The 24734-nt window shown below is 36.6% G+C and overlaps 1 protein-coding gene across 5 annotated transcripts in view; it reads left to right on the plus strand.

Moving 5' to 3' along the window:
- The window catches only part of AP-1gamma (adaptor protein complex 1, gamma subunit), a 104727-nt gene that overhangs the window by 50411 nt on the left and 29582 nt on the right, over nucleotides 1-24734 (plus strand). For 4 of the 5 annotated variants that reach the window (XM_069829373.1, XM_069829210.1, XM_069829456.1 and 1 more), the window contains 6 exons: nucleotides 6683-6799; nucleotides 11816-11911; nucleotides 13439-13618; nucleotides 14355-14501; nucleotides 15543-15761; nucleotides 20187-20405. In XM_069829373.1, coding sequence (XP_069685474.1) covers nucleotides 6683-6799; nucleotides 11816-11911; nucleotides 13439-13618; nucleotides 14355-14501; nucleotides 15543-15761; nucleotides 20187-20405 — 978 coding nt within the window. The remainder of the gene's footprint in view (nucleotides 1-6682; nucleotides 6800-11815; nucleotides 11912-13438; nucleotides 13619-14354; nucleotides 14502-15542; nucleotides 15762-20186; nucleotides 20406-24734) is intronic. The other variant, XM_069829539.1, reaches the window with a different exon arrangement.

Here is a 24734-nt window from a genome sequence, read left to right on the forward strand (position 1 = left end):
CTTAGTTTAGTTACAACTGTGTTAGTTCTGATGTAGGACTTTGCTCTGAAGAAAATGTCCTAATAAATACAGGGTTATTCAAAATGATTCATCCTGTTCCTAATTACTGTATTGCATTTTTAGGTGTATAAATATAGAGAGTTAATGTTACTTATGTCCCGCCCACTATAGGAGACATAGGCCAGTTTTACACTAATCCTAAACATGTTTAGTATAACTTGTTGCTTGTACAACATAATTATATTATATTATTACCCATTTCAGCGAGTACTGACGACCACTGCAAAATACGACAATTTGGTCCAGGGAGCATTCTCTTTTGGCACAAGGATGATTTATGTAGGCGTAACATGTTTCTAAATTATTAGGCCTAGTCTTCTAAATACCGGTACATTCTTTAATAAATCACTGAAAAACAAATGTGAATATAGGGATGTGGAGTGAGTACGAAATTATTATTATTTTTTGGTGCATCATTTTTACGTAAATAACGACAAATAAAAACTAACATGCCACATATTTTAAGAAATACAGGAAACAAGCATGAATATTATTCACCATTCTTAATGATCTTGGGATAGAAAAAAAACGTATGGAATAGAAATTACATACAATTAATGTGCGTCTAATAAGCAATAAGCAAACTATCTTCGATTAATCATTTCAAAACAAATAATATTTGACCACTACTCCCATTTCAAATTTTAAAGTGATACGCCACTGTCCCTACTTCCTGTTAAGATTGATTGATGAAATCAAACTCAAGTGAAAGTTCACATGTGCTTTAGTGATAAATATTTTTGTCTCGAAAATTTTAATGCACTAGTTTCCGAAATAAATGCCTGTTACGAGTGGTCTGAATCACCCTGTATGTGCCAGATGTGAAATTTGTGATGGTTGACTTTACCACTTAAATAAAAAGTTGCTTTGCCACTGAACACCAAGTGGACTAATAGAAATCCATACCATTTATTTTCATATTTTACTTTTTATGCGTTTTCATTACATCCATTTTTTTTTTATTAAAAGACAGGAATGTGTGAGTAAAGAATGTAAATATTCGGACGTATATTATTGCAAAAATTCCAAGTTGCAAGTCACAGGAAGGGGTCCAAGTTGTAAACATTACCCAAACATTGTGGTACAGTTAGGACAAGAAGTAACTGACTGAAGAGAAGTGGGTTATAATTCATTTTTCATACACAAGGAGAAAATGGCTGTGTGACTACATGGTGTGTATTGGATAGCTTATGGACTTGTTACTGTGTTGCTCAGCCTTTGTGGTCCACGGGTACCGAACACAGGACCACAAGGAGTTAACGTATGATTGATTCTAATGTGTGGCTTTTTCTTTTTATGTCCGTGTTTAGGATTCCAGTCACCGTGAGGTAAAAAAAAGAATTCATTTTGTGTTACACATTTCTCGGTGCTTACAGACTTCATAAGTGAAATCAGAGGTGGCTCTAAAAGCGTACAAGGCTTAAGCTAAAGTCATACAGGAAAAGTATTATTTTAAGTTAATTATATAGAATGTATCGAGACATTTACAGGGGAGGTAATAATATAATTATTATTTTGTCACAGGACAAGTTGCACTCTTACGTATTTTTTTTATGTTTAAACATAAAAACATTGGTAATTATATAATATAATGGGCCCCATGCACGCAAAGATATGTATGTCTAAATTGGATGATTGCCCATACATGCTCAAACTTATCTCCTAGAATTATGGTTCACCAAAAAGACGTAAGAGGTCATTGAAGTCAATTATTTCCCATGGAGAAATGCAATCGCTCGAAAAATACAATTCCTCCATGGTTCTGTATTCATTTGTTTGCATATTTCCTTTGCGCTGTTTTCAAATAGCATAGTCTTCATAGTTTCACTTTATAAGTGTTGTTATAACTTTTTGATTTTCCATAAGGATGGAAAAGATTTATACATTTCTATATATTCTAAAAAAGCATATTTCCTTGAATCTTAGCTTTTATAGCTTGCTGACATTTCACCAAATACCTTACTATAATAATACCGGACAGCTAGCAATTTTACGTGCGAACGACACTGGTGCTGCTACCTAGGCGGCCGGTGTGGTGATACTCGTGAAACAAGCTGTAATCAACTGCAATGTATATTGTTGCTGGGCTAGTTAATAGTTTTATTAATTAGTGCTGTGTTAAAATGTCAGGGTGTATATGTGCTTTTTGTAATTGCTACAAAATTGCAGCATTACAAATTGCTCCAAATCGTACTATCGATTTCTGAGGGATCATAAAACGTGAGTCAACAACATTCTTTAGTAGGCCTAATTCCTTCGTCTTTGTGTTGATAGAAAAATGCAAATTCGCTTTTTTATCTAGACCTAATAAATGAATAGAAGTTAAAATGAATGTATCGGAAATTTTAAGGTTTTATCAAATTAAGTTTTATTGTTTTCCACATTCCTTTACTAATTATTACAAGCATCAGATTACTATCAATTTCATCTTTGCAGTTGTCAGCAGTGCGTATGTAAAGCATTATTGTAAATTCATTCCTAATATCAGATTGATTTTGTCTCTGTAAACCAAAGAAAAAATATGTAACAATTAATTACGGAAAGTAATATGAAGTATGCAATATTTCTCATAACATGCAGCTTTGATATAAGGTAATAATTTTACATTAAATATTATTCACCATTTTTAACTGTTTCATATATTACTCCACATTAGTAACTCACGTTTTAAACAATAGTCCGAATCCCGCTATGTTAATATTTGTATATGTGGTCGTAATTCCATCCCGCTCTGCTAGATGTCAGGTCCGTGATATTTCGCACTCACACCAATGCTGCTAGTATACAGCTGACCGGTATTATTATAGTAAGGTATTTGATTTCACTACAGAGAACTGCAAAACGTAACAATGAAATCTAGATCAGATGCTTGCAGTATCATTTGTTTCTGTTTTTACTTTTTTTGCCGCTTGTTTTGGAGAGTGCTGTAGTCGGAAAATTTCTAGCAGTCCCAGAAGTCAGCAGGCTTGTCACAAGACCAAAAGCCTCGATTCTTTTCGCCTCTGAATTTAGGTTTGCACAGACTTACCTCTAGATAACTCTGTGCATATATGGAACCCTTGACGCTTATCATTAAATTAGACTACCTAAGATTTTGAACATTGTGGAATTGTTTTCATATTTTGGGGAGGCCATAATATTTTTTGTCACAGTCCAGGCTTCTGATCCATAGACTGAAGTAGGTCGTGCTAAAATGTTGTACATCTTTAATCTTGTATGTTTCTGTACTAAATTAGGTTTCAAAACTAATTGATAATACTGATAACTTTTACAAAATTAATTATTTTAGTATCAATATCCTTTTCTTTTTCATATGAAAGATGGTACCCTAAATAGTTAAATGTGTTCACTTGTTTTAGGATTCTGTTTTCAATACATATTTTACTTCTTATTGGATATTTACCTTTAAAAGCCATAACTTTTTACTTTTCTACAGAAATGGTCATATTATAGTCTTCGGCAACTATGTTTAACAAATATATTGATTTTTGGAGATCATCTTCTGAAGTAGCCATTAGAACCTGGTCATCTGGGAAAAGAATTGTATCTATTTGGTCCGTCTGTTTATGGGAACTTAGCCTTTGTTTTGGTTTTGGAAACGCCATTTACATATAGAGTTCATGTAGATTAGAAAAAGTAGAGGCGAGAGACGACGTTCCTGTCGTACACGTGTGTTACAGCTGGCGCCAGCATTTTTGGCGTGTGTCCAAGATATACAGTGCCCACTTTGTGAGCATGTTGCTAGTGCAGCTGAGAATGGTACCACTTCCTATACACATCACACCAGCCATTTGCCAAACACAGTTGTCAGACCGACTGCGGCAAATGTAAAACACTCGCACTTAACGTTCCCATTACTTATTTCACACGCCAAAAACGGTGACACGGACTGTAATAGTTTTAAAATCTGTTAGTTGATTATTTACTCTAATTTTTGTGTTATTGTACATATTGTAAATAGACTGTAATGTTTGATTTCGGATCTCGTTTTCTTTTAATATAAATAATACTTTTTCTTTGTTTAAGGGGAGAGGATGGTATTTTTTTAACTTTTTTCCTATTTGGTGTAAAATATTAATTTTTTGTATCTAGAGAGCTAATAGCTGTAGCAATTCAACCAAAAATAAATATTTGAAAAAAAATTATTTGGGGGCCCAGATTTGAAAAAAATATACCCAATGCAGGATTTTACTAAGACCGATATATCTAAACCATTTTTAAAGGTAGATTCATCCAGTTTTTTGCAATGTACTTGCAAAGGCATGCTCTACAAACTGTCTGTAACAGAATTTTGATATTAGTCCCTATGTTTGTAAAATAACAATTAAAATTTAATAACACTTTTCTGATTTCCTTTCTTGCAAACAAACGGACGTAGTTTTAAAATGAAATCAATTAACAAAATTCTGTTACAGAGGAAAGTTTCCTAATAGTCTAAAGAACGTGTGTTCTAAATTTCATGCATGTATCTTTAATAGTTCAGAAATTATATCCATTTTTGTCTGGCAATGTAGCAAAAAAAAAAAGATGAAGTTACCGTAAACTGATAAAAGGGAGCGAGTGATTTAAAAATCCATAGTGCAGGAAGTTTAAAAATGACGTCTCAACATCCGATAAGGGCACAAATACCCAGGAAATGTTATGCAATGCATTCCACACATATCAAAGAGTATTTTAAAGAATTTTTTTTTTTAATTAAATTTACCGGAAACAACAATAAAAGGGGACGAGTGATTTAAAAATCCATAACGCAGGAAGTTTAACAGTGGCGTCTGAACATCCGATAAGGGCACAAATACCCACAAAATGTTATGCTATGCATTCCACACCTATCACAGAGTATTTTAAAGAATATATGTATTTTTTTTTAATTTACTCAATTTTCACCAAAAAATACCATCCTCTCATCTTAATTTGTCAAACGCTTTTCCATAATCTATGAAAGCCATATGTAGTCCTAAATTAAATTCTCGTCGTTTTTCTAATATAAACTCTAAAGTGAAATAACCGTCAGCACATGATCTGCCTTTTCTAAAACCATTTTGGTCTTCAGTAATCAATGTTGTATAGTTATTAATGGTAGTTAGCTTCTTTTTCATAATAGATGAATAAATTTTGTGTCTAACTTATCCCTCTATAATTTTCACACCTTCTTATGTCTCCTTTTTTTTAAATGTCAGGGTTTGTCAATTCATTAAATCATGATCAAATAATGTAGGTAACTCCTGTAGTTGGTTGCAAAACTGTTATAGTTTGTGAACTAGACTTGGGCAGTAAATTTTCTTATTGCAGATATTTTTGACAAATACTTTACGCAGCTGTATGGTGTGCCTCAAGGATCAGTATTGGGTCCTATCCTATTTTTAATAATGGTTAATGATTTGATGTGCAATGTCTCTGCTTATTCTGTGGTATTCGCTGATGACGCCACTTTCTTGACAAGTCATAGTGATATTAATGAATTGAAAACTCTTAGCAATTCCGTTTTTAATAAAGCCAAGAAATTGTTTAGTTCTAATAAATTTCTTTTAAATGAAAGTAAAACTGCGTCTTTGTTGTTTAGTGGTACAGTCATGGAAAATAATAATTTTAAACTTCTTGGTATTACTGTGGACAGCACACTTACTTGGGCAGACCATGTTGAGTCTGTTTGTGAAAAATTGTCAAGAGTAATATTTCTTCTGCGAAATTTGAAAATGTATGTTCCGAAGAATTACATTAGAGTTGTCTATTTTTCTTATTTTCATAGTATACTTTCTTATGGACTACCTTTATGGGGTAATAGTTCTCATACTAATAAGATATTTATGTTACAAAAAAAAAGCTATTAGAATTATAACTAATTGATCAATGAAGGCATACTGCAGACCGTTATTTGTAAATGAAAAAATTATGACTGTAACATCACTGTATATTTATCAAGCCCTAAATTTCGTCAGAGAAAATTCACATATGTTGACACATAGGAATGATGTTCATATATACAACACCAGAAACCGTGACCTTTTTGACATACCTAAGTGTAGGCTGACTAAAACAATGAATAATTATTTTATTATGTCGTTAAAAATAGCAAATAAATTTCCGAGATATCTTTTTAATCTGGAAAGGAAGTCTTTTAACAGACTTGTCTCTGGTTGGTTAATCAACAAACCATTTTATGGCATTAATGAGTTTTTTAATGTCAACGTTGTTGAGAGTTTTTTAATTAATTTTATTGTTTTGTTGTTTACTTTTTATTGACTTTGTCAATTGCACAGTGTTGTGTGCTCTGACTGTACAATACTGAATATACATATGTAAATATTGTTCAGAAATAGAGACAGTTTATTTTATGCAACGTGTAAAGACTGCCTTGTTCGCCACGCAATAGAGCCACCTCTGTCTTGAAAGTCTGAGGTTGTTGCATGTGCCACTTGTTTCTGGACAGTTGTACAGTACATTCGGCAAAATGCATTTGTTTGTTGAATAGTGCCATTGTTGCTCAGCTGGGTTTGTTGAGCACCACTGGTACGGACCTGAAAGTTGAAGCTTACAACACACCCAAAAATGTAACAATGTGGCAGAAATGTATTTCCAGCATGTCTAAAAATGCAATCTCACAGTATTCACACGTTCGCAGAGGTTACGGTCACACACCACAGCTGCTGTAGATCAAGGATCACTGGATAGGAACCCACCAGCAAGCTCTCACAGAAACCATCTGGATTGCATGGATTTGCATGCTTCTTATTTCAAGGTTGGCAGTGAAAAATTGCATGCTGATATTTATTAAACAGCGTATGGTTACTTCTTAGAAATAACTGAAACAGAAACTTTTCGAAGTTGGGAGACGATGTCGGAGTTTCATATTGCAACTTGCCTCGCTACAGCAGGCACTTCACTGACAAGCTTGTTTTGCTGGTTGCATTATCATCAGGGTGCTACATATGTGTCTGTGTGAATGAAATCCATTTAGACATTATTCAGTGGCAGTGACGTACTGTCGGTGACTCAGGAGAAGACGAGAGTGGACTGAGGAGGAAGGGATGTGAACAGATAACATACAACGACACATGCAATATTTGTACTGCAGTAAGTAGAAACATTAGGGGTCCATTTCTAAAACACGGACGAAATCGTGGTTCGAAACTTTGGCTTTTAAACCGCGATCAAGGTCTGAATCATTATGCGATTTCTAAAACGAAGTCGAGATGCGGCTTGAGAAGAAACCGAGGTTCGTGGGTTTTACATATGGCAACGCAGCTTAGAATCGATTTTTATTCCTGTAAACAGTGTATATTAGAAAGAAATGAACATCGGGATTAATATTTTTATTGAATTGCACTAAGTCACATTCTTTTATTCTCAGCTAAGTTATTGTTGTATTTACTGATTTACAGAATATAGGCTATGTGCGTTTAATACTAGCATTACTATTTAAGAGGGAACGGAGTTTTAGGTACCAGAATGATATTTCACAAATAATTAAAACAAGTCGAGCGTTTATATTGTAGTTCATCATTTGTTCATAACTACTACCAACATTAACTACGAGTAAGTACCAGAAAACCCGGTTCTAAAGAAGTAATAACCTAAATATTAACTCGATTAAAATTTCAATTGAAACTAAAATGTAGTATGGTTGTATTTTCACATACAGACTAATAGGCCTACTACCTGGGAAGCCCCAGTAGCATAAAACTTAAAATAAGAAGACGAAATCACGTTTGCTTCATATTCTTGTAGGTCCACATCATTTTTGAGTATTAAATAAAATGTCCAACACTACTGTAAAGACTAAGAATTAAGTTATATCGTCTTATAGGCATAAATATATAATCAATATAAAATATTATATCTTATTTTCCTCAAAGCAACAAAGTGTAAAAAAAAATTGTCAATCTGCCGCCTCTTGCATTTCGTTACAGATTATTATTTAGCATCCTTCCAAAATTTTGTGTTGATACCTTCGAAAATCGAAATATTCGTCTGCAATTATTTTCGTGATATAGTTACGAAGAATTATTTTTCTTTCTCATCACTCTAATTCGGGGATTTAATACTCATAGACACAAATTTTCCTTCGATAATCATCCAGCTGATCTATTATCTCCATCTTGTATACATGAACCCATGGTTTTAAACCTACCCCAGCCGTGGTCTCTGCTTCACACCATGGTTTAGAGCAGGCGTCTCAAGGCCAACGCATAAAAGTTGTTACAGAGAGCAAGTATAGATAACATAGTCAGCTGAAGAGATAAGCGTAGTACCCGAAGAGAGCCGATCGCTGATTAATGTTACAAGCATGAACGAGCTAAGTTGTAACTGTCGCGGGAGAAATGCCACAAAGCTGCACTTTTGAGTTGTACTGTCACAATAGACGGTTGTTTTCGGAAGGAATTTCTTAAGTAGTTTGCAGTAATAATAATAATAATAATACATTTATTTTCTAATTATATACTATCTATGAGTAAAAAGAAGACATCTGAAGCATGAAGAACCATACATGTTACGTAATTATTTAAGCACAAGGAACTGGCCACCTAACTCCATTATCTCCTGGCCTAGTTGACTCATAAGTGGTGCCTTGTTGGTATCACTTGTGAGGTTCAGACCTGTCTTCGAACAGTTGACCAAACAATAACAATATTTCATTTCTAATAACGGTTTTTGGTATCGCTCTTTTTTTAAGTTTATACTATATTTAATAAAATAAAATTCAATTAAATAATAATAATAATAAAATTACAATAAAAACTTGTTGGTTGTCAAAGTAAGTATTCTTACGTTACGCTAATATTAATATATTAATTACAATAATAGTTAAATAATATATTTCGTAATGTTTTCAATAATTAAAAATAACCTAAACATCTTAGAAATTCACAAGCATTTATTTTAAATTAGAACTATTCAAATATTAAATCTGGTCTGAAATTCTTTTCTCAAGTCCTTCAGTATTTCATTATATTTGTTACACTGGTCTTGATTCAAATCAGGTAACAATTTTAGATTAATAAAGTGGTAACAGTTACCCACTGAAACTTGCGTCTCCCACAATTTCGCTTTCCCTATGGAAACTTTTATTTCTTCATACATTTGCGGTAATAAGAACATTCTTTCCTCGGAGATGGACACAATGACTGACTGTTACATCGTAGCGGTTGCACATGTCTATTCAAACGTCGCGGTCAATGACGTCATCCGGAGATACACGAACTTCTCCTGCATCTTGTTCCACTCTTACATTGAAAAAGAGAAAGAGGAGGAAGTGCTCTGAGAAGGCCCTATTGAGACGTTTGGTTTAGAGCCATGGCTCAGAAAAATGAAAAAGACCTCGTTTTATAAATCCAAACGAAGTTTAAAGCCATGGCCGTGGTCTAGACCTCGTTTTAGAAATCGACCCTAGGTCTCCTTCTGTTGAACTTGGCTTTAATTTCCATACGCATTGTTACTCATGTTTCCTGCACAGTAATAACCTGGCTACTGGGATGCTTATCTGAGCGATGTTTATAATAATCAGCAGCGATAGTCAAGAAGGTCACATTCTTTCCGCTCGTCTTCTCCTGAGTAACGAACAGTACGCAGAATTTTGTCAAGGGGAGGGGTCATTATTATTATTATTATTATTATTATTATTATTATTATTATTATTACTAGTAATAGTTTCCACTTAAAACTAAGCTGCTTTACCAAGATTTCGAGTGATTAAAATTGCTGGAATCTATGCAGATTTGTTAGCAGAATCATATCTAGTTATCAGAGCAAGTTGTAAAAGATGTGAGTTCAGTTTTCTTGGATATATGTTGTTGCATAATAAAATTGCTCTCCTCATTTGCATTAAAAATATTTGTCATTTGAGCATTCAATTAGGCCTACAATGCCGTGTGTTGTATTTAATGCTTTTGTTATGTCTGCATGAGGTACGCAATTTTAATAGCTGCGATTGTTGGCCTTCGTATTCGAACTAACGAATATGTGTGACGTAACTGATTGTTGTTTATTAGCAGTCTGTGTAGTGGTCCGTATAATTCTGCCTTTTCAAGAATCTGTGCATAGGATTTTAGTGAAACATCTGTAAATAACTAAAAGTTAAATGTGGCATTTAATATCATCCTTTAATCCAGTGCGTGAAGATGCTTGCGTAAAAATGCATTTTGTAATATGAGTAATCTGCTGATTTTGTTTTTAGTTTGTTATAGAAACAATTTTACATAGGACTTGTACACCTGAACATCTCTAAACAACGAAAAGTAAAATACTTCCTTTTAATATTACCTTCAGATTGAAGACATGACGATGCTTGTGTAAATACTCTGTTTGTAACGTTATTATTATTTTAATCCCTTCTCTCCTCTCTGTAATAAACTATGACTTTGACTCTAAAATTGTCCTTCTTGTATTTGCGAAGTTCCCAGTTTTTCTTAACAGCATATCTTGAAATAATTTAAAGTAATATAATCCATAAAGGGTATTCAAATGTTTGGTTGATTATCTAACGATTTCAGAATGTTTATTCATTTCATTAGTAAATTTATTTATTCATTTAACCAATAAGTGAATAAATACATAATGATTTACGTATAAATTTATTGATCAAACCATTCATTTATTTATTTATCTATATTTATTTATACATCAAGTTACTTTATCCCATTTTACTTTCTTTGTTCATTAATTTATTTTATTAATTTATTTACTCATTTATTAATTTATATATCATTCATTCATTATTTATTTTAATTTACTTGTAGGCCTATTATATTTATTGTTAATTAGTTATTGGTAACACACTGGTTATTTATTCCAGCACAGATGCGTTAAAGAGGCCAATCTTCCTATTGGTTGAATGGTATGAATGCTACTATCGATATGTATTGTTGTTATAATCGACATAAATATGTTGCCAACTTCTAAATTAACAGTCAGTTTTATATTGTTGACTTGAGCCTACTTCAAAATGGAAATAACGGCAGTAGTAGTAAAATATATTTTCCCTGGACCAAAAATATAATACAAAGTAACTAAAATCACATCAGTAGTAACAAACTGTTTAAATGTTTTTATATAATTTTTTAATTTGGTACCATTTAATACTTATCGAATATCGAATGCTAAAAACGCTAATCAAACCATTACTTCCGCTGACCTTTTTTTGCGTATAATGTGTGATGGGTGGCCCCTATAATGCTTCTGTTCCTTTATTCCCTTATTTTTGTCATTAGTCAATTTATGGAAATGTTTATTCATTCATTTCTTCCATGTATTTATGTTTATCCATTCGATTATTTATTGATTTACATTTTGTGTACTTTTGCACTATATTTTCTTAATTCGTTCATTCATTTGTTTATGTATTTATGCATTGTTTACCGATATTCATTTATAAATTTAAACATTCGCTTGTTTGTTCATTCATTCATAATTTATTTGTTGTGTGATTGTTTTTTCAGTTATGTAGCTACCAGTATTTATTTGTGACTGTTTTTGTAAATAAATCAGTTAAAGACTTATTAATATAATAAGAGTAAGTTAGTATAATTATTGTCTGTTGTGATATTGGGTTGCTATTGAATCGATGTGAAAATGTGAAAATTATGTGTGTGTGTAGTCTTCTATGTTCTTGTTAAGCAAGTCGTTGTAATTGTTTATGTCTGTATAATTAATTAAACAATGTATTAAGTCGTTCAGATCCATGTTACATAATGGTTGGCACAACTTCGTTTAATTTTTGCAGTGCTGTTCAGTAATATTATTTGGTTTTTTGTTGCAGATTGTGCCGAACTTGGTGCGTATTCTAAAGAACCTAATTCTAGCAGGTTATTCCCCAGAACATGACGTCTCAGGTGTTAGTGACCCCTTTCTTCAGGTGAGTTACTATCAAGCCATCAGTCCTCTTGCACACCAGTATTTTTTAGGTACAGAATCTTCTTTTTGTAGGGTTCTACATCTTCCTAAATGTTCTAAGGTCATGGGTTCATTAAAATTGTATAACATACTAAAGGGACAGTTAAGTATTCCAATTTTGTGTAGATGTTCTGCCAGACAGTCATGACCAGTAATTAATCGGTACATTGCAACTTCTGATTTTTGTGGTAATTGAGGAACAATTCCTGGATTAGATATAAGAATTTGCCACTTCTTGCCTTCAGCATTGTTTTTGCAGTTTTGTATGTGCATTGATAGAAATTTTCTCTTGATTAGCAGTTTTACAGAATGGTAGGATAAAGTTTACACTTGTAAAGTTTCGATTTCGAGGTCCCATCCTGTGATATGTTTTCTAAGGGTACAGTGATTCATCACTATCAGTAAAGCCATCACAATAACAATCACAATATTCTACATCGAATTTACAATATCAAACAGTCGACTAAAAGAAGTCAGGTTTAATGATTCGTTTTTATAGACCACATGCCAGGCAGTTTCTTCTTCTACCCCACAAAATATACACTTACAGTTTCCATTGTGACTTTCAATCATTTGCATGCGTTTTCTAAGGATACAGTATCTTTTCAATAAGTCCGTCACTATCGTCAAGTTGATCCTATTTAAGGTACGGTCACACGTCGATACTTTTGCTGCGCAACTTTTGTACTGCAGCTGCAAAAGTTGCGTGTCGTGTTCACACGTAAGCCAAAAGTAGCGCGCTGCACGCTACTTTTCGTGCTGCGCAACCCGAGTGCAGCAAAAGTTGCAACTGGAGGTTGCGAGTCTGTTCACACACAAGGCGCTACTTTTGCAGCCGCAGTCATGCTGCAGGTTTCCATCTCCGTGTTGACTTCTCAATATACATTTTGTGGTTATGTTCGCATTATTAAGAAACTCATGCGAAAGCTTCCTTATCTATTATTTGCTTTTCTGTCCTAACTAGTATTCAGAAATTGGCATTATTTTTACTATAAAGCTTTTAAAAACGCCTATATACTTAATTGATAACCAACAGCATATTCACGTACTCAATGTTGGCAACCCTCCTGTTTGAAACTACACTACAGAAAATTAAAAATGTGAATTATATCGTCGGCAAATATGGTCAGACTGTGTTGTACATTTAATAACTGTTACAAATAATTTATTTTAATCACATCCAAACAATAAAAGTATCATTAGCACATTTGGGTGGCAACACTGGTCGCAACCGCAGCAAAAGTTTCAACAAAACCGATATAAAAAATGCTGCGGCTGCAACCCTGAGAACCCTGTTCACACGTCGCTACTTTTAAGCTGCGCGCAGCATGGAAAAGTAGCGGGCAGCAGGTTCGGCAGCCGCTACTTTTCGGGTTGCACCGTTGTTCACACGTCGCAGTACGAGAGTTGCGCAGTTTTTGTACTGCATCACTGCAAAAGTAGCGACGTGTGACCGTACCTTAATATTATGTCTGTGTTTATTTGGCAGGTTAAGATTCTCCGTCTGCTGAGGATACTGGGCAAGAACGATGCAGAGGCTTCTGAAGCAATGAATGACATCCTTGCTCAAGTGGCAACCAACACAGAAACCAGCAAGAATGTAGGCAATACAATTCTGTATGAAACAGTACTCTCCATTATGGATATCAAGTCGGAAAGTGGTTTGAGGGTATGTTTTGCAATTTTGTTTATCAAATTTTCTGATTGTGTTAAAATTATTCTTTAATTTGTAGCCAACACTTGGTCAGAGAAAAAGTTACTGTATGCTTGCATCAAAAGCAAGATTTTCTTTTAAAAAATCGGCAATATGATATGAAGGTATAACCACAGTCTAGTATATACAGTCGCGAAGCTCAATACGTAGTAAATATGCAAACATTAGGTAGTTGCTCACCATTAGGATCGCTAATATCGCCTCATTACAGGCAATGCAAAATAGTACCGTCACAGTCTATTGTTTCTAGCACCCTCAAAACTCAAGCTTCGTGACTGTATATAGTAGACTGTGGTGTAACATTTCCACTTGCTTTCTCTTTGACATTTGTGCCATTTGCTAGTGTGTAAATAGTATGTCCATGTTAAGACACTCAGAAGGCATGTCCCTGTTGTTGCAGCCATCTTGTAACAAGAGATAAAATGTGCTGGAATTAAAATTCATAGTATACCTATGCAGTCTGATTAGTGTAATATGTTACTAGTCAACGATGTATGCAAATGAAGAGGGAAAGGTATTGGCCACCCTACCCCATTAACCCCTTTCTTAGTTGCCTCATGAGTGATGCCTTATTGGTGTCACTTATGAAGTTCAAACCTGCCTTTGGACAGTTGACTAAACAACTGTATGGTGGAGCTTTGAACGTTTCTAGTGGATCCAGATTTATTTTTATGGGGTTCTTTCTTTTCAGGTCCTTGCAGTCAATATCCTGGGAAGGTTTCTGCTTAACAATGACAAGAACATCCGCTACGTGGCTCTGAACACACTCCTGAAGACTGTGTACATCGACACAAGTGCGGTGCAGCGCCATAGGAGTACAATTCTAGAATGTCTCAAGGTGCGCGCTCTGTTTAATGCATTGCTTACTTCTTCATGTATTGGGGAGTTATAGTTTTGATATTGTGTATTCTATGATTATATTTTATTTTGATAGTATGGTGGGATGCGCTAGAAATTTGCGAGGTTGAGTTTGGACAGGATTTAAATTGAATTATGTTAGTTTTAACTTCCACACTGGCAAATCCTTACACTCAGCTCACCAAATACAGTAGAGCATCGAAAATCCGAACCTGAACCCTCAACTTTGTTTTACGTGCATTTGAAAAAGAACAAGCATGGTTCATGTGGCTTTACAAAAAGACTTAACTTGAATGATTGCTGATGCTTGGGATAGTTTGACAGAAGAAAATAAAAAAAAAAAGAATGGAAAAAATTGTGGCCTGAAGGTATAGAAGCAGGAGAAAATGAAGAGGGAAAATGTGTGCAAGCTGAAGATTTAACTGCAGTTACGACTCTTTTTATGCCATACCCGGCTTCGAGAATAAAATCAAGGATGATGCTAACGAATGGTTGAATCTTACCCAAAATGACTTCGGCTACCAAATTTTAAACAATGACGAAATTCTGACTGCTGTGACATAGTGAAGCATCTGTAGATGACGACATAGCTGAAAACCAGGATGAAGAACGCCCTAGGCCTACTCATGCTGAAGCTCTCAATGCTTTAGAGACGACTATAAATTGGCTGGATAAAATACCTGAGTGTACGGAAACGCAGCTTGCCTGTCTATGCCAAGTTAGAGACTTGGCTACAAAGAAACGAAGCTCAGTGAAAATTCGAAATAAGGTCAAAGACTTTTTTAAATCTGTCTAGTGTTTATAGTACAGTATGTAGTTAAAATTATTTTTTGTGTTGCTTTTGCTGTACGTTCGAAAATCCGAACGAATCAATACTCTGAACAAGGCTGAACATCAGTTTGGATTATTGCCACTCTACTGTACTATCAGTGGTAGATAACTGTGCATGCAACATTGTATTAAAAAAACTTGCTGATTATCACAACCACTGAAATATGACATTGACACTCCTTGTGTGCAGGATCCTGATGTCTCAATTAGACGGAGAGCCTTGGAGTTGAGTTTTGCACTTGTCAACACCAACAACATCCGAACGATGATGAAGGAGTTGCTGGTGTTCCTAGAGAAAGCCGACCCAGAATTCAAAGCCCAGTGCTCATCCAGCATTGTCCTCTCAGCGGAGCGCTTCTCTCCTAACAAGCGCTGGCATCTAGACACTCTACTGAAAGTACTTGTAGCGGTGAGTATTCAGTCATTGCTCGCTAATTTCTGTCTTCCTCACTGGTGTTAATTACTCCTCAGAATTCATTAAGATTCATAGATCTCATACTGAACTCTTCTTCTCCGAATTATCTCTCAGTGTGTTCCAGTTTGTCTCGTCTTCACACTCGTTGTAAACATGATCCTCTGTTACCCGTGCCTTACCATACATCAGCTCAGTATTCTTCCTCCTCTACAGCATCAGCAGTTCGTTTCTGGAACTCCCTATCCAGCTCCCTCAGGAATTTTCGAACAATAATTTCAGAATTTAGAAGAAAACTATGGAAACATACGTGGTACAGTCATTAAGTTCTAATACTGAGCGCATAGTGGCGTTGTGGTGCACTATAGCGCATAGGTGGCGCCATGGTATGATACCTTGTCAGTTAGTCTCTCGACCCAACAAGAGACAGTTGAGTGCATGCACTGTAAGCAGAACTACGGTCTTTGTTGTGACGGTGATTTGAATGCGCACGTCGGAACCCGAGATGTCACAGTTTAAGCAATGGGCAAACATCAAGTTCTGCCAGAAATTAGGCAAAACTGCTGCCGAAACGTTTCAAATGATGCAGCAAGTTTACGGTGAGGACGCAGTGAGTCGCAGTGTTGTGTTTAGGTGGCACCGACGTTTTTTGCAAGGAAGAGACAGTTTGGAAGATGATGTGCATACTGGTCGGCCACAAACAATTCGAACTGAACGCAAGATCCAAGAAGTTGCAACGTTGGTGCGTGCTAACCGCTCCCAATCGGTAGACGATATCGCAGCAACAGTAGGGGTCAGCCATGGTACTTGCTACAAAATTCTGTCTGATGACCTGAACATGTCTCGTGTTACCCAGCACAGTGTGCCACGAATCCTGTCGCAAGACCAACATGATGATCGCATGACGATTTGTGGTGACCTCATCAGTAGTGCTGACGATGATCCGACGTTTCTCAACTGGATAATAACTGGAGACGAAACTTGGTGTTTCCTTTACAATCTGCAACTGAAACGACAATCCGCCAGCTGGAAAATGCCGTTATCACCACGACAGAAAAAACCGCGACGAGACAGGTCAAAAGGCAAGGTGATGCTTGAACTGTTTTTTTTATTCAAATGGAATTGTTCACATGGAATTCATCCCAGAAGGTGCAACTGTGAACAAAACCTGCTACAAAGAAATCCTTGGCTATTTACGAGATTCAATTCGCCGTAAGCGACCTGAGCTATGGCGTACAAAGAATTGGCTGTTGCTACATGACAACGGCCCTGCACATCGCACTGTCCTTGTCCAAGAGGAACTTGCAAGACAACAGGTGACAGTTCTTCCACACCCTCCGTACTCACCTGATCTCGCATAATGCGATTTTTTTCTCTTTCCTCGCATGAAAGCAACCCTACGTAGATTTCATTCTTCCGAAGAGGTAATGACTGCCACAAGAGTAGCCATACGGGACCTTCCTGCCAACATCTTTCAACGGTGCTTCCAGCAGCTATACCAACATTGGCAAACGTGCATAACGGCCAACGGAGACTGTTTTGAGGGAGGATGTGGTTCTGTTTAAATGTACGCCGTGTTATGCGGCATCTTGTGATACATCCAGATTCTTGTGGGAGCCTACCCTCCAGGCGTCAAGTCTTAGAACTTAATGACTGTACCACGTATATACAATAATGAGCCATTTACATCTTAAAATTTAAGAATTATTTATTCTTAACTAATTCATCAGATTTTATTTTACCTATATACAGGGTTAGTTAAAAGTCCTGCACCACCTAAATAACTTTTGAAGCATGTGGTTCAGTGACATGAAACTTGGTATGTGGGGATAACCATATACTAAGAACTCAATAATGTTATTACGGAGTTTTTTCTACCGGAAGTAACTCCAACTCTCTTATTTTAAATGGAACACCCAATATATATTTTTATTTTTTAATAAAGCCCATTAAGAGCTTTTCAAAAATTACCCACACTTGATACTTCTGTACAAATTCAGTGTTGCTAAATAAAAATGGAAGTGGTGCAAGATATTCCTAAAGCCTGGTTAAATCATTCCTTAAATGGTTTCTATGATCGAGTGACACATTGTAAAGCAGCTGAGGGCTACCAATTTGAACACATAATTTAGAAGGTGAGCTTTGTTTTGTTTTTTGTTAAGGAAGGAGTATTTTATTATTTTAAAATTCGATACACTTTTCTGTTTTCTTGACTTAGCAACACTGAATTTTCCGGTTAAACCGGAAGTAGAAAAAACTCGGTAATACCATTATTGAGTTCTTAGTATGTGGTTACACTCCCATAACGAGTTTCATGTCACTGAACCATGTGCTTCAAAAGTTATAGTCATAGTCTTCCCCTTGTTCTCATTGTATTTTCCTTTTTCTCATTTTATCCTCCTTGATTTCGTTGTGTTTTCCTTGTTCGTATTGTGTTCCCTTTCTTTTCTTTGTGTGTCCCCTGATTTTCATGTATTTCCCTCGTTCCTTTTGCATACCCCTTGTTCCCCTTGCTTTCCTTATCTTCACCTTGTCCACCTTGCGTGTCCTTTTTCCTCTTTGTATTCACCTTCTTCTTCTTGTCTTCGCCTTATTCTCCTTGCATTCCCCTTGTTCTTTTCGTATTCCCCTTGTTCTTGTGCCCCCCCTTGTTCCCCCTATTCTCCTTGTTCGCCTTATTCTCCTTATTCCCCTTATTTTCCTTGTTCCCCTTATTCTCCTTGTTCCCCTTGTTCTCCTTCCCCTTGGATTTCCTTTGTTCTCCTTGTCTTCGCCTTGTTATCCTTGCATTCCCCTTGTTCTTTTCGTATTCCCCTTGTTCTTATGCCCCCTTTGTTCTCACTATGTTTCCCCCTTGTTCCCCTTATTCTCCTTGTTCTCCTTGTTCCCCTTGGATTTCCCTTGTTCTTCTTGTCTTCGCCTTATTCTCCTTGTATTCCCTTTGTTCTTTTCGTATTCCCCTTGTTCTTGTGCCCCTCTTGTTCCCCCTATTCTCCTTGTTCGCCTTATTCTCCTTGTTCGCCTTATTCTCCTTGTTCCCCTTATTCTCCTAGTTCCCCTTGTTCTCCTTGTATTCCCCTTGTTCTCCTTGTGTTCCCCTTATTCCCTTTGTGTTTCCCCTTTTTTCCTTGTGTTCCCCCTGTTCTCCTTCTATTCCCCCTTTTCTCCTTGTCCTCCTTGTTCTCCTTATAATTCCCTTGTTCTTTTCATATTCCCCTTGTTCTCGTATTCCCCTTGTTCTCCTTATAATTCCCTTGTTCTTTTCATATTCCCCTTGTTCTCCTTGTAGTCCCCTTGTTCTCCTTATAATTCCCTTGTTCTTTTCATATTCCCCTTGTTCTCCTTGTATTCCCTTGTTCTCCTTATAATTCCCTTGTTCTTTTCATATTCCCCTTGTTCTCCTTGTATTCCCTTGTTCTCCTTATAATTCCCTTGTTCTTTTCATATTCCCCTTGTTCTCCTTGTATTCCCCTTATTCTCCTTATAATTCCCTTGTTCTTTTCATATTCCCCTTGTTCTCCTTGTATTCCCCTTGTTCTCCTTATAATTCCCTTGTTCTTTTCATATTCCCCTTGTTCTCCTTGTATTCCCTTGTTCTTCTTATAATTCCCTTGTTCTTTTCATATTCCACTTGTTCTCCTTGTATTCCCCTTGTTCTCCTTATAATTCCCTTGTTCTTTTCATATTCCCCTTGTTCTCCTTGTATTTCCTTGTTCTCCTTATAATTCCCTTGTTCTTTTCATATTCCCCTTGTTCTCCTTGTATTCCCCTTGTTCTCCTTATAATTCCCTTGTTCTTTTCATATTCCCCTTGTTCTCCTTGTATTCCCCTTGTTCTCCTTATAATTCCCTTGTTCTTTTCATATTCCCCTTGTTCTCCTTGTATTCCCTTGTTCTCCTTGTATTCCCTTGTTCTCCTTATAATTCCCTTGTTCTTTTCATATTCCCCTTGTTCTCCTTGTGTTCCCCTTGTTCCCGTTGTTTTCTCTTTGTTCTCATTGTATTCCCCTTGTCCTCTTTATATTCCTCTTGTTCTCTTTGTATTCACCTTATTCTCTTCGTGTTTCCCTTTTTCTCCTTGTATTTCCCTTGTTCTCCTTGCTTTCCCCTTGTTCTCTTTGTATTTATTTCCCTTCTTCTCATTTCTGTTATTCTGTTACTCTCTTTGTTTAATTTCTCGCATTGCCCACATATAGTTCTATGTAAAGATAAATATAACATACTAAAACTGCTGTGGACCTATCACGATTTTTTGAACAATATTAGGTGGCTGGATACTTTCCGGACAGGCTTTGTACTATGTCCACACTGAAAGTTGAAGTGGTGAGAGTGTACCAACACTATTTCTGCTTAAAATAGCTTTCGGACCCTACTGTAGAGCAGCAAGAGATTGATGTTGTTAACCCGACGTGTTGATCCACAGGCTGGTAACTACGTACGGGACGATGTGGTGTCCTGCACCATCCAGCTGATCTCCGAGTCGACGTCGCAGCAGGGCTACATAGTGGAGCAGCTGTGGCGCGCGTTGGAGCGGGACACGATGGACCGACAGCCACTCACGCAGGTCGCCACCTGGTGCATCGGGGAGTACGGGGACCTGCTCCTGTACGGACCGTCGGCCAGTGAAGACAACCCCATCAGGGTGAGGGTCGGGCGCGGGAGGATCTCTTGTTTTATATGGAGGTAGCAGCACTAGTGTGTCACATGGGCATGGTGTGTTATGCTTTGAGGAATGCCCTTAGAATATTGCATTCGTTTATCATACGTAATTAGGTTTTCCTGAGTGCAAATTCGTACTATTACACGAGTTGTACTGTGGGGTAATTCAGTTTTATAATGCATCTTATTAAGAGGTTACATACATTTCGTACTAATGTTTTCATATGCAAAACAATTTCCAGGCAATAAAGTCTAAAGAAGAAGCAGATCTATTTTTGGGACTTTCAATATTACTGTGTTTTTTCCATTTCATGAAGGTGTCACAGAAAGCACGTCTTTTTGTATTTTTCAGAATTTCGGGTTCATAATTTTTCTTATTTTTTAATCAATTAAGCTTAGTTCCTGTTCTCATTTTCCTCTTCCAAGCCTCTTGCCTCTTGCCTCTCCTCTCCTCTCCTCTCCTCTCCTCTCCTCTCCTCTCCTCTTCTCTCATTCGCCTCTCCTCTCTCCACTCCCTTCTCTTCTCCTCTCTCCACTCCCTTCTCCGCTTTCTCTCCTCCCTACTCCCCATCACCTCTCTCCTCTCCTCTCATCCTCCTCTCCTCTCTCCTCTCATTCTCCTCTCTCCACTCCCGTCTCCCCTTTCTCTCCTCCCTACTCCCTATATCCTCTCTCCTCTCCTCTCTCTCACTCTCCTCCCATCCCCTCGCCTCTCATTCTCCTCTCTCCACTCCCTTCTCTTCTCCTCTCTTCACCCCCTTCTCCGCTTTCTTTCCTCCCTACTCCCCATCACCTCTCCTCTCCTTTCATTCGCCTCTCTCCACTCCCTTTCTCCCTTTTCTCTCCTCCCTACTCCCTATATCCTCTCTCCTCTCCTCTCCTCTCCTCTCCTCTCCTCTCCTCTCCTCTCCTCTCCTCTCCTCTCCTCTCCTCTCCTCTCCTCTCCTCTCCCTTTCCTTTCCCTCCCCTTCCCTTTTTCCTTTCCTCTCGTCTCCCATCCTCTTCCCTCTCCTCCGCCTACCTTTCCTCCTTTCTGTTCTCTTCTTCTCACTTCTTTATCGTCCTCTTATTCTTTTCCACTTCTTCCTACTCTTCTTAATCGTTTTCTTTTCCCTTGTTGCTCTTGTTCCTTCTTCTCTTCATCTTCGGTTTTCTTCCCCATTTTATTCTTCATAGTCTTCAACATCCCTTCTTCCTTATTTACTTTCTCGTCCTCTTCTTACTATAATTTCTTCTTCCTTTAATATTTCCTTCCTCGTCATTTTCCTTGTTTTCTTTCTCACAAACTTATTTCCTATCTTGTTTTTTTCTTCATCATCTTTTTCTTCGCCTTTCTCTCTGCTTCCCTTTCCCTTTTCCTTTTCCCTACTTCTCCTCTTTCTGTTGCATTCCTTCCTTAAATCTCTCTCGTCATCATCATCATCTCGTTTTTCTCTCCTGTTTATTCTTCATCTGTCTCTCGTCTTCCTCTTTATAGTTACCATGTTCATATCTTTTTCGTGTCTCGTGTGACAGAAAGCTATCAACTCATTTGCTCTAAACTCATTAAATAGATTGGTCCTGGACCTGGTCGTGTCTTCTGTTCATATAAGTCAGAGCTCAGAAGTTGCGTAGTATGCATGACTTAGTTCACTAGATTAACTCCCTACTCCATGCAATAGGCCAATAGGTTCGTAGCATCCGTGATGAGTAGACTTATAAGAGGAAAGAATAGACTCCTTGTACTTGGTCCGTAGCTTTTCTATTTCTTCCCCTAGCTGGTAGCATAGATTACTGTTCTAGCTGACACACATTATCCTGTAAATAAGTATATATAAATATCCAAGTACATTCTAGTGTTATAATAAATGTGTACATTGGCAGTATGCATCGTTTGCTCCATAGCATAGCCAGCATTCAGTACTCTCATGTAACAAATCATTTCTTGTTTTGCATCCCAGTATATCTTCACATTATCCCCTCTGGTTTCTAAAACTCCCAAGATTGGAAATAAGATTGGAAATCTTGAAGATTTCCAATCTTTATAAATGTTTCGTGGTCTGGGGGTCAATATACTGGCTTTCAGAACTGGATATCCCGGGTTCGATTTCTGGACTCGGCTATTGAGGAATTTTCCTTGAAGGAGAAAAGTTTCGTGGGTGTCTAGAGTCTGGAAATTTGTTTGAATTAATTAACCAGTCTTCAAATTAAATATATCAGAAACCTGAACACACATTTCAATGTCTGATTGTTGACAAGTTACGTCATAAATTAGCACAACAAAGCATTAAGAGATGTTAAATGTTAACAGTGAATTAAAAAAAATAAATAAAAGCAGTTGTGATTGTGTGACAATTCTAAATTTTGCAACAGCTGCTCTTGTAGATTACGCTGGTCAACTTATTGAAACTATTTTCCTGTATCCGCTTTGTAAGTGGGTGGTTTTACCTCATTTTGGGGTGCTAATTCAATGGAAAAATTCGTTTCTTTCTATGACGTCACATTTTCTAGATACACAGCACTAGCATAAATGTAGTAATACAATATTGGCAAACACTTACCATTTAAAATAATAAACATGACACTCAGGACTCACGAAGGTTTTCTTGGTAAAATAAGAATTTATATAAACCAACAAATGCACAAAATTAATGCACACTAATCCAAGATCTTATCATTTACAATGTTTAATGTCAATTTCCTTCAGCAAAATGGGATGACAATACTTTCCTTTTGTACGCTGTTTCATCCATCTTCCTAAACAGAAACGAACAGTAATCACACATCATTGAACGGTTCCAGTGATCTTGGTAACAGCGCTCCATGGTAAGGATGCCTTGGTTTAAAGTGTTCACCTTGTTCGTCACTACAAGCACCACAATTTTTATGGAAAAAGTCAGGGTGCAAGGGTAAAAAATTAATTTTCAGTGATATTTTACACTCCATATTGTAGTTATCCAGTAGACCAGTCACTATGAAAACATATTGTTTTGAAAACCTTTTCCACTGTTACATCCAAATGCAAAGTATAACAAACATAGCCAGTAATTTATTATACAATTTCCCTGAAAAAATGAGAAAACAAAAAACATAGAAATATAAAAAATCCTATATCAAATATCCCAAAACCTTGGTGATACAGCAATTCCGAAGCCATATTGGGAGTCTACAATCTAAGATTGATATGAATTGATGTATCCCACACCAGATACAAAATGCAGTCAACCATTGTCACTGAATAATTTAGTCGACCTGGTTGGCGAGTTGGTATAGCGCTGGCCTTCTATGCCCAAGGCTGCGGGTTTGATCCCAGGCCAGGTCGATGGCATTTAAGTGTGCTTGCTTAAATGCGACAAACTCATGTCAGTAGATTTACTGGCATGTAAAAGAACTCCTGCGGGACAAAATTCCGGCACATCCAGCGATGCTGATATAACCTCTGCAGTTGCGAGCATCGTTAAATAAAACATAACATTTATTTTGAATAATTTAATTTGATGGTGTAAAAGTTCCATCCATTTTAAAGTTCTTGTCATTTTATTTCTACAGTTTCCCCCCTCCCCCCAAGTTTTAAATTTATCGTATGTTTTATTGTTGTATTTCCGCTTCTGTTTGTTAGGTTTTGCTTTCCCTTTTTGTCAGTAATTCTCCAGCTTCATTTCTGTCCATGTGCTAGCTCCATTGCAAAACACTTTTCCTGCTGGAAGTTTGTTGCAGCAAATAGGTGGTTATTTAATGGTTTAGAATCTAGTGTATGTGACATAAGTAAATTGTTCAGTTTTTACAGGTTATTCAAAAGAAAGTGACATTTTTGTATTTTGATAACTGTTTAAAGACTATATTAGACACACAATACAAACAAATTAATTTATAAATCTGGTTTTTTTTTTTTTTTTTTTTTAAATTCAGTTCAGATGTTGAATATGTCTGGCATGTTATTTTTCAGCATAGCAATCCCCTGTATATTGTGGAAAAAATATTCCAGTAAATCTGGTGAAATATCTGCATTATGTCGTATTGAATCTTTGAACTTCTTGATAGTCCTAACTTTTTGGCTATGTGTCTGTTCATGGGTTTGAATCCCATTTGGACTGATTACCTGGTTGGGTTTTCCCAAGGTTTTTTCCAACCGTAAGGTAATACAGGTAGTCCTCCAACTCATATCACTGAATTGTTCTGAAATGCGCCGAACTTGTAGTGAGGTAGTATGTGTCATCTTCGTCACATAGTTTTTCCCCTTACCTTTACTTTGAACTACTCTGTTACTCTGTGTGGTTAAATGCTTGAAATGCTCGTGTGTTCAGACCAGTGCAAGGGAAAATAAAGGGCTCAG

The sequence above is a fragment of the Periplaneta americana genome, chromosome 1 (assembly GCF_040183065.1).
Source record: "Periplaneta americana isolate PAMFEO1 chromosome 1, P.americana_PAMFEO1_priV1, whole genome shotgun sequence".
In the NCBI taxonomy this organism is placed as follows: Eukaryota; Metazoa; Arthropoda; class Insecta; order Blattodea; family Blattidae; genus Periplaneta; species Periplaneta americana.